Source organism: Anolis sagrei, chromosome 2 (genome assembly GCF_037176765.1).
Source record: "Anolis sagrei isolate rAnoSag1 chromosome 2, rAnoSag1.mat, whole genome shotgun sequence".
NCBI lineage: Eukaryota > Metazoa > Chordata > Lepidosauria > Squamata > Dactyloidae > Anolis > Anolis sagrei.
This window is the reverse complement of record NC_090022.1, coordinates 94602904-94614471: the sequence shown is the minus strand read 5'-3', so window position 1 is coordinate 94614471 and position 11568 is coordinate 94602904. Positions and strand designations below refer to the sequence as shown.

The 11568-nt window shown below is 37.5% G+C and overlaps 1 protein-coding gene across 3 annotated transcripts in view; it reads right to left on the bottom strand.

The window, feature by feature from the left end:
• The window catches only part of LOC132768872 (organic cation/carnitine transporter 2-like), a 31637-nt gene that overhangs the window by 13224 nt on the left and 6845 nt on the right, over positions 1-11568 (bottom strand). For all 3 annotated transcript variants that reach the window (XR_009630765.2, XM_060765230.2, XM_060765231.2), the window contains exon 2: positions 1497-1600. Coding sequence is in view for 2 of the 3 variants with exons in the window: in XM_060765230.2 (XP_060621213.1) it covers positions 1497-1600 (104 nt within the window). In the remaining variant the exon portion in view is untranslated. The remainder of the gene's footprint in view (positions 1-1496; positions 1601-11568) is intronic.

Genomic DNA, 11568 nt, shown 5'->3' with positions numbered 1-11568 from the left:
ACAAAGAAAGATACCATTTTAAAGGTTTCTTGACTGCTGAAAAAGAAGCTTGCACGAGAGCCAAATGCTCTTGGGGACGAACACTACTTTTCCTCAGATTTTCCTCCACTACCCTCTATTCAGCCATTAATGGTGCATGGCTGGGAATCTCTGCCTCTCTGGCCACTGCCGAATACCTCTTCTAAATCAAGAAGTCATCTTGGTTAACATGTTTGATTAGATGGCCCATGTGGTCTCTTCCAACTCTATTATTCTATGAGACATGACAGGAGAACAGTTCATCAACAGTTGGAGAACTGAATTTTTCCCAGCCCAGACTTAGGCAATGTTTATATCAGATTGCATTTGCCCCTTTACAGTGATTAAGCTTGCAGCACAGCTTTACTGGTTAAAGCAAGAGGAAGAAAGGGTGTGAGGGTCTGGAAGCTTAGAAAAGTGGCTTAGAGAGCTTGGTATGTTTAGCTTGGAAAAGAAAATGTTGGGAGGAGTGATGATAGTCATGTTTAAATATTTGAAATGATGTCATATTGAGGAGACAGGTTTGTTTTCTTCTCCTCTGGAGACTAGGACATGAAGCAATGGATTCAAATGGCAGGAAAAGAGATTCTGCCTAAACATTAGGAAGCACTTGCTGGAGGTATGAGCTGCCTGACAGTGGTGTGGGATGCCTGAGAGCATTATGGAGTCCTTCTCTGGAAGTGTAAAAATAACAGTAGATGCAAAAAAAGTGTAATAGATTGTATTGAATATTATGTGTCTGCTGTATAACAATGTATATATAAATAAATAAAAACAAAGGCCAGACGACCACCTGTCAGGACTACTTTGATTGTATAATCCTACATGGTAGGTTACATTTGGACTGGATGGCCCTTGTCTCCTCCAACTTTATTATTCTAAACAGGCTTTTTCTCCTTTGTTGAGTTGTTGGGAAGCTAGCAGCTGAACCATATTCAAAGGAGACATGATAAAGGTAAGATAAAGAGTAGCGGGGAAACAGACACACTATGTGAGAATCTCAATTTTATACATTCATCCTGAGCCATGAAATGTAGTGGACTTATTTGCATAATTCAGTGTCTCTCAGTATATCCTTTCTTACATCCCCCCCCCCCAGATCCAACCCTTTGCTCCCACTCCTTTAATCTATTTGAAACTGTATTTTAAAAGATTTGCAAATTAGAAACAATATCATATTGAACTGTTGCTATTTAGTTCTGCTCTTTGGCATTCCTGAAAATATTTTGCTATGTCAGTTTGCTATCACTGCACTACATAGATCATTGTAGCAAATCCAAAAAAGGGAACAAAATGACACAAAAACAAGAGAAACTCAAGTTCTTAGCAGATTAAATAACTAAATAGTATGTATAAAGGATGTATCACACTTACTACAGTTATTTACGTTAGAGCTCCAAAGTATTATCAGTAAATTGCTACATCCTTTTATTTTTGTGTATAAAAACAGACAAGGAGCTTTAATATATGCATTTTACCTGTCTGAGATCTGTCCAGATACAAAGGATCCAAACAGTACACCCACAAAAAACAAAGAGGTAGTTAGAGGTGTTTTCCAGTCGTTGTCACAGACAAGATCCCACTGCAAGTGAAAGGAAAGGAGAAGGTTATAGAAAACATCCATTTTCTCAAACAACCAGGCAATAATCTTAGACTCTTTGATATCAAATCTGGATGCACACTTGTCCACAAATCCATACACCAATGTTTTCATCTAAAAGCAAATTCCCTAAATTTATGTTTAATTTCCTTTGACATCTTACATATTTATGAAACAGAACTCTACAAAATCTAATTCAGGGGCTCAATCAGTCAAATACTTCAGCACATAATGATCCAGCTTCTGCATTTCTGATACAGAGCATAGAGTAACTTTAGAATAGAATAACTTTTTATCATTGTACATCGTACAACAAAATTAAGTGCCAATACACATCATATACATAGAATTACAAATCAAAACATCCGTGCTTCCACGTTCTAATCACTATTGCACAATCCCTAATATCACATCAATGTGAAACCACAGAGTTCAATATAGCTCTGGGATAAAAGCTCTCTCTCAGCCTATTTGTCCTTGTTTTTATCATCCTTTGGCATCTTAGTCATTTAAAGAAAATACTTCCTTTAAGGATGGTGTGTGGGTTCCTAGTAATACCTTCAAATTGCTTTAGACCAGCTGAACCTTTTTTTAAATATTGGAAACTGTATTAATAGGCGCACTAGAAAAAAAACAAACCCAAAAGGCTCTACAAGTTTAGAGTATCAGCTCTCAAAAGGGAATGTCAGTTTTAACTATGGGAATGTGCATTAAACAGTCAAGCAGTAGACTGGATCAGATATACTGTAAGAAGTAGGACAGGGTAGCTCCTGTCAAAAATGCTTAATGATTGTCAAGGGAATTGATGCACCTCCTTCACTCAGATATACTAGAGTGGGACATCTGGAATAGATCATGTGGCCCCTCCTGGAACATGTACCACTATTGTTGATGAATAAGTCACATGATCCAAATGGGTCTGTTGGGGTTGGTCTCTAACTCCAGTGGGGTCACGTGTGCCATTCAGAAAATTGCTCCATCACCTTTAATCAAGAGGAACCCCACCTCTCAAAGCCATGTAGTCACAACTGGTTGATGAGGGTAAATTTTCAATGTGTGCCCTAATTGATCACAGAAGAGTAATGCAACCCCTGTGGTCCTGACTGGTTCAGTGGCTTTTGATATCATTGATCATGGTATCAACCTGAGCTGCTTCTCTGGGATGGGACTTGGAGGTAATATTCTATAGTGACTCCGTTCTTTCCTGGTGAGAGGCACACAGAATGTGCTACTGCGTCTTGAGTTTTTGGTCTTTGGTCTGTATAGTCCCTTAGGGATTACTCTTGTTATTTAATATGGCTGCCAATTAGCTTCGGAGCACAATTCAAAGTGCTGGTGTTAACCTATAAAGCCCTAAATGATTCCGGCCCAGTTTACCTGTCCGAACGTATTCTCCCCTATGAACCATCTAGGTTGTTAAGATCGTCTGGAGGGGCCCTGCTCTCGGTCCCACCGGCCTCTCAGGCACGTCTGGTGGGGACGAGGGACAGGGCCTTCTCGGTGGTGGCCCCTCGACTCTGGCACTCTCTCCCACTGGAGATCAGAACTGCCCCTTCCATTCTGTCGTTCAGAAAATGGGTGAAAACCTGGCTATGGGGTTTGGCTTTCAACGAGTGAATCAATATTTCTGTGATCGGATAGATGACGATGAATGATGGACAACGAATTCACTATGATGACTGACCATTGTTATTATGTGATTGCATTTTGCTATTATAACGTTTTAATTGAATATGTTATATGATGTTTTTAATGATTGTTTTTTGATTTTATTGTTGGAAACCGGCCCGAGTCCCCTGATAGAGGGGAGAAGACCGGTATACAAAATTGCTAAACAAACAAACAAATAAATAATATCTACATGAAACTACTGAGAGATGTTGTTTGGAGTTTGAATGCGCTAACAATAACCAGCTCTATTACTTCATTTCACCCAATTCCAAGGAGGTTGGAATTGGATTTGAGCATAGAGATCCAGGTGAATTTGTGCAGTTGAAGTAAGTGTGCTGACTGTGCTCATTTCTGGAGAAGTCAGACAGGCATGGTTATATGCTTATATACCTTGGGTATATTCCATTGGGATAATTATAGTAATGTGGTCTGCATGAGGATATCTTTGAAACATGGACACAAACCTCTGGTGTACCTGCAGCCAGACTGGTAACTGGGGTTGGCTATAGGAACAGGTTGCAACAGGTGCCAGTTTATTCCCAATTCAAAATGCTGGTTTTGACCTACAAAGCCCTATACAACTTGTATCCGGGTTATCTGAAGAATCATATCTTCCCGTATGAGCCAATTAAAGTGCTAAGACCTTCTGGAGAGATCCTTATCTGTATCATAGTACCTTCTCAGGCCTATTTCATGGGAGAAAAGGAAAGGATCTTCTTGGTGGCTGTTCTTGCTCTCCTTCCATCAGTGAATTTAAAAAAGGATACCAATCGGCTTTCACAAACCAACCAAGGTTGAAATTTTAATGTTGTGTGATGCTGTTTTCAAGATTTCTACACATTCTTTAATACATTTTAATATCGTTAATATTTAAGAAGAAAGTTATCAGACTATCAGATGTGACGTACTCACGGTAGTAGTCGGACTAAAGAATTCTACATTATAATGACAGGATCGTTAGAATTTCCTATACAGGTAATAGAAAAATATTTTCTTTCTTTTTTACAGAAAAAAAGCCTTCTAGTAGAATAAAAGGAAGTAGTTATTGTTACCTACATAGCTCTCTAGACCACAGCATGTAAGTCATCTGCATATATTTATATCCCATATCAATGTCAATATTTTAAAAAGTTTTCATATAAAAGATGAATAATTCCAAAATTGACAAATACGTGTAATGTCTGTCTTTGCTATCTAGGTACCTGGCATATTTACTAAAGTGATAAGTCTACGTAACAAACTGTGCAGTTCTGTGTACAAGTATTCATAGGCAAGTCCCACTGAAGTAAAGGCTTACTTTTTGAAAAATAGGTATAAGACTGCAGCTTAAAATATGTATATGGCCTGCATAGCTGTTAGTATTCAAGCTGGCCATTGGCTGAGCTTCCAATATCGAATCAGACTATGCTTTTTAAAAACATAGCAAAATGGTGAATTAGCCAAAACAATTTTCATGTATATAACCTTTATTATTAGGCATGAACTTTATTTTTAACATGAACTGTAAAACTTATTGAGATTCATCTTATAAACCGACAGCCTTTTCATATACGTTGAATATCTAGAACATTTCAGTTAATTCATGCATAGCTTGCCATTTTTTAGTTAGACAGCCACAAATTTTCCCAGAGGATATGGTCAAAATTATCTCACTGTATAAAGTAACAGCGGGATGTGCTGTATTTTGTTTGGACTGGAAAGTTACAAGAGCGATACGTCATATCAAAGGTCTAACCTACAGGGATTCTCATGGAGAAGACCTGTTTCTCAGATTACAGAGCTAGCAGGTTTGGCTTAAGAGAACACAGTCTTGATGTCAATAATCTTTTCAAGGCTACATAAAGACAAATCAGTGCAAGTACCAAGGAAAGGCTGCCTCAGAGTTTGGGACCTCTGTTATGTGTCTTGTTGCTGTTGTTGTTGCCGTGGGGTTGCCAAAAACCTTGCAATGGTCGAAAGTCATTTCTCTCTTTCAAAACAAAAGCAGCTTTAAAAAAATACTTAGTACAGGAAAACCTTTACAAACTTTTAAAAATATAAATTGTTTCTAGAAGCTTTTAGGAAAGGCAAGTCATTTCTATTTCAGTCAGAAAAGGGCCACTACCAGAAGTCTAGAGCAGGGGTCCTCAAACTTTTTAAACAGAGGGCCAGGTCACAGTCCCTCAGACTGTTGGAGGGCCAGATTATAATTTGGGGGGAAAAAACATGAATTCCTATGCACACTGCACATATCTTATTTGTAGTGAGGAAAAAAACTTAAAAACAATGCAATAATTAAAATGAAGAACAATTTTAACAAATATAAACTTGGGTTGTTGTAGGTTTTTTCGGGCTATATGGCCATGATCTAGAGGCATTCTCTCCTGACGTTTCTCCTGCATCTATGGCAAGCATCCTCACCTCACTACCTCTGAGGATGCTTGCCATAGATGCAGGTGAAACGTCAGGAGAGAATGCCTCTAGACCATAGCTATATAGCCCGAAAAAACCTACAACAACCCAAGTTTATATTTGTTAAAATTGTTCTTCATTTTAATTATTGCATTGTTTTTAAGTTTTTTTTCTCACTACAAATAAGATATGTGCAGTGTGCATAGGAATTCAGTGATTCTGGCCATGAAAGCCTTCGACAAAATGAAAGCCGTTGACAAAATATAAACCTATTTCAATGGGAAGTGTGGGCCTACTTTTGGCTGATGAGATAGGATTGTTGTTGTGTGTTTCAGACTTAGGTTGACCCTGAGCGAGGGCCGGTTAAATGACCTTGGAGGGCCGCATCCGGCCCCCGGGCCTTAGTTTGAGGATCCCTGGTCTAGAGGGTTGGAAAGCCAAAACAAAACCAAACAACTTGGTGTCCTTGGGCTGGCTATTCAGAACCCACCTCCGTTCTAAGAAGTACAATTCTCCTATCTGTAGCCAATACATTCCCAGACTTCACGTAGAATGTGAATAACAAATCTTATTGAAAGGGAAATACTTCTGGCCCAAGAAAGTCATAGAGCAGACTTGCACAACCTGTGGTTCTCCAGGTGTTTGGGAATCCAACTCCCAAAAGTCCCAACCAGGCTGTTCAATGGTCAGGAAATCAGGGAGCTGAAGTACAAATAAATTGTGGGACACAGGTTATTCAGGTCTGCCACTGAGTCATGCAGAAATACCTAGATGATATATTTTGTCAGATGTGTCTACATGAAACTGTAGACACTGGTACTTCAGATATGGCAGTTGTACTGAACTCACAATTTTAACTTTCAAAAACCATTCCAACCCAGTGGTACTCAACAAATATCTGCAAATAAGCCACACATGTTTTATGTTTCATGCTGAAGGTGCTGGTTTCATCCTCATAATTTGGTCCAGTCTAGCTCTAAATGGCACCAAAGCAAGGTCCTGTGGGTAGGTCAGGGTAGTCAGGGAAGGTCAAAAATATAGTTGCTTTACTTTAGTCTAATTATTACTCCACTCTTTGTTGTATCAGGAAATATAAAATATGAGGGTTAATCTTGCCAGGGCCCCTAGGTTGAATGAGTGCTGATGCCATATGAGGAAACAAGTATCAACTTCCCATCTGTAATACAGTAGTTCTGTAATCTGGGGCACTAGTTTGGTGAAACGGTAAAAGAGCTCTCTAAACATCCCTTCCTAAATTACAAACTCCAGGATTCCATCGGATAGAAACATACTTGATAAAGTGGAAACACAGTGCTATAATTTTGTAGCTTGAAAAGCCCCTAGACTGCTGGCGAGGCATGCAAAAATAATAGCTTGAATTTTCATTCCTTCAGCCAACATTTTGGGCAACTCTGAGGGGTGAGATGAGTTTTTGCCCTGCTTCCCACAAGCTGCATCAGTGTATTGGTGGTGTGCCAGAAGTGATGTAATGTTACTTCCAGTTCCCATCTCAGCCAATTAGACTTTATTTTATATGCTTTCGGGGGGGGGGGGGGGGGGTTGCATATAAACTGAACCAGTGGATAGATCGGCAGTATTGGGGTATTCACACAATTATTTAAAGGTTTGATTTGGAGACTATGGAAGAGCACCAGAGTGCTTGAGTCATAAAAGCACGATTCAGGATTTACATACAAATTTAATTGTTGGAAAGAACTAATCAATATTTATTTCAGAATGGTTTGAGATGTTACTTTGGAGAGTTGGAGAGATGTTACTTTTGAGAGATTCAAAGGCTGGAAAAATATGGGCAAGTGTAAATGCTGAAATAATGTATAAGATTCAAGGAGAAGAACTACTGGTACTCGGATACTGGAGTTAGAAAACAGCCAGAAGCAACGCAAATGACTACTACTTAGGGGTATCATGTGAATGGCCACTGGTGATATTTGAGCACTGGATACCATGGCAAGATAAGGTTGGGTTAGTTAATATTTAGTTGTATAATTTATTCAATCTTGTTTCCCCTTAACCATATTTCTGTAGGCAAAACCAGGGTAACATACTCTTCCCTCATTTTATTAAGTGTACAAACCATTTTCCTAACTAGAAATTGACTGTAGTGTGACTTTTTGTTAATGGTGCAATCAATCTTCCCAAAATGTCCTAATTTAAATTTGTATTTGTTGTTTATTGTGCTTATGTTAAGATTTGCATCTATTTTTAAATGCAAATCTTTATGTTATATTAAAATTTCAATGCAGTTTGGATGTCTCTTATCTGCAATGCTTGGGGTTTTGTATTTAATTTTTAAAAGAATACCTGTATTGCATATATGTACATAATATCCTAAGAGATGGGACCTAAGTCAAAACACAAAGTTCATTTATGTTTCATATACACCTAAAGATAATTTTATACAATATTTTATATTTTTGTGCTTGAAGCAAAGTTTGTGTACAATGAACCAGCAGGAAAAGGTGTCAGTACCTCAGCCATCATATGGACAATTTTGGAGTACTTCAGATTTCAAAATACCTGATAAGGGGCAGTCAACCTGTACAAGTTTCATTTGTTTTAACTTTCTTTACTCATTGAACAAGAAGGAATCATGTCTGTTTTTATCAGAAAGATCAGGTATGGTCATTTAACATTGCTGAGTATTGTGGACTATCGACAACAATGAGAAGAGTTGCTCAGTTCCTCCCAGAAGCCTTTAGCAACACCAGCCCTTTTGTACTCAGAGAAATGTAGCCTGAGCCCCAACTCTTTTTCATTCAGTGCAACTACTCTCACAAACGAAGGAACAGAAATGCAGTTTGTATATTTCCATATTCCCCCTGGCAAAGCAAAGGGGGGATTAGTGATTCTGTATAATGGAAATGAATGTGTTTCAAAGCCAAACATTTTTTCGCTTAAGACTAAATCTCAGGCAAAGGTCACCCTGACTGACTGGCAAGAGAAAGCAAGGTAGGCAGCCAAGCAGGCGACAAATTGGCACAACTGAGTCAAGAGATTACAGAGTTGAGCAAGGTATAAATTGAAAGTAGGTGAAAGGCTACAAATGTTATACAACTACGAAAGGTAAAAATACCACATTTAAAAGCTAAGGGATGTCAATTGCATTGAGAGTGGAGGGAAATCAGCCACCCTGCCAAACATAGTGAGTTCTTAGGAATTAAAAAAATCATTGTCTTTTCAATATAAGCTGGAATTGTGGTGCCCTTTCAATACATTTCTAATGCTTTGGTGTGTTTTGTTGTTCTGCTCAAGTCAGTGGGAAGGGAGAAAGTTGGATGGGCGAGGATGGAAAGTTCTCCTTCCCTTTGATCCACTTTCAGGCTCTCTGGAGCTCCTTTTAGAGATGAAAATGTTGTACATAAAGCAAGGTGAGGGCTCCTCTTCTATGCTACCTTGCATTAGTTAGCACTTTGAAATGCAGTTACATGTTTGCAGTGCTGTCCCTTAATTTAGATGTAAGTAAATTAGTCAGCAATGCAAGACTGACCCGACATTTTAATCACATGCAAAAGCTTTCAAGTTTCATCATACAACACTACTTTGTTAGAAATGAAAATAGATACTGGGATAGAAGTTTGCTGAAACCATGCATGCATTGACCTATAACTATTTGTTATTGTCAGTCTCTTTCAAATGAGCTTTTTCTTGGGCTCTGGACAGCTTGCTGCAACAACTTCTGTAGAAAGAGCATTTTAAACTCATAATCTTATTCAGCAGCAGCTCCCATTTTGTTTTTTAGAGCTTAGTTGCTGATAAGGCTGTATAGGATTTCAGACTTAGATATGATGCCTTCCCTTATCAAAGCAATTGTTTTAGACTGTGATCCTGTGAATACTTAACAAGGGACTAAATGTCACTAACCAGAATGGAATTTAGTTCTGATGACACAGGCATAGGCTTCATCTGTTTGAATTCCTTTACAAAGTCTTATTTTAGCACTGCTTTATATGTACAGATGTTATTCTATGAATTCTTAGAGTAACTTACAAGATTAGGATTTAGATGCTGCCTTTTAATTAAATATAATAGTTGTAAATATGAATTGCTCCAGGGAGAAATTACCCTGAATGCTGTTTAAAGATATGGGTGTCAGTTCCCTTTAACACACTAACGTCATCTTCACTGCCTCACCCGGTATACAGTTTGCCTTGAAGCAGTGTGCCCTTTGTCCCAGTTTTTCAACAATTCACTTTACAATTTAATTTCACAAGAAATGGTAACTATACAAGAAGTAATAAAATATAGTAAGATGAAAAACTCACTTTACAAAACCTAAGGTAATATGGATTGAAGGTAACTGATAAAAATCATTACAGTATATCAGCTTCAAAAAAGGCATTTTAGATAGAGCTGAATTTCATGAAAAGGTGATAAAGGCTCAAAGATTTTCAGAGATGGCTTTCTGTGCTGCTATTGTTTACTTTGTTAGATGCTTTGTTATGCAGCTTTCATGAGGCATCACCATTTTGTCCACATATCAAAATTAAACTGCTTTTATATTGTAGCCTTCTTTAATGAAAAAAAATGACAGGAATAGAATCCAAAATAATCTTAACAGATTAGAGCTGGGCCAAAACTAACAAAATAAATGTGAACAGGGAAAAAAGTAAGGTACTACACTTTATTTATTTATTTACAACATATATATGCTACCCTTCTCACCCCGAAGAGGACTCAGAGCGGTTTACAAGATATATATATATATATATATATATATATACACACACACACACACACACACACATACATACATACAATATATTATACTATTAGCATAGTACAATATCAGTATTATATATTACTATATTGTACTATATCATTATATTGTAATATTATTAGTAATATTACATGTAATATAAAATATATAATTATAGTATCATACTATTAGTAGTATTATATTGTATTATAATATTTATAAATTTTATTATAATTTTATTATAAATATATGTATATACAATATATTACCTTACATTACTTCAGAAATAAAGAAATAAAAATGAAAACAAAACAAAAAGAAAAGAAAAGCAGAGAAATAGGATAGGTGGCACTTGGCTTGACAGCAGTACATGTGAAAGAGATCAAGGAGTCGTGGTAGACTTAAAGCTGAACATGAGTCACAGTGTGATGCGGCAGCTCAAAAAGCCAATGTGATTTTATGCTGCATCATTAGGAGCATTGTGTCAATACCTGAAGGAAGAAACAGAACCACTCTATTCTGCTTTGGCCAAACTTCACCTGGAATATTGTGTCCAGTTCTGAGCACTACAATATGAGAAAGACATTGACATGTGGGAACATATCTAGAGGAGAGTAACCAAAATGATCAAAAACCTGGAAACCATGCCCTATGAGGCATACTTTAGGGAAATGGGTATGTTTAGCCTAGAGAATAGAAGGTTAAAAGGTGAAATGGTGGCCAGGTTTAAATATATGAAAAAAGATGTCATATTAAAGACATTTGTTTTCTGCTGCTTTAGGGACTAAGACATGGACAAATGGATTCAAACTGCAAGAAAAGGGATACCATTAAACATTAAGGAAAACCTTCTGGTGGTAAGAGTTTTTCAACAGTGGAATATGCAGCCTCAGAGTGTGGTGGAGTACTCTCAAACTGCTTCACTGAGCTTAGCAGATAAATCATTCAGGTATCTCAAAGAAATGTTTTCTGGAATTGGCAATTCAAGTAAGAACAGAACCACCATAATGTAGTACCTCCAGTACCTATGCCAGACAGCTATACCAGAAAACATTATCATTGATAGAATCAAGATCTGCAGATGTTCAGGAAAAAAAAGGGCCATACTTCTGACCCCTTCTGGCATTGGTGATCAACCATATTTTGTTCAGCGATGAAACCATATTAAAAT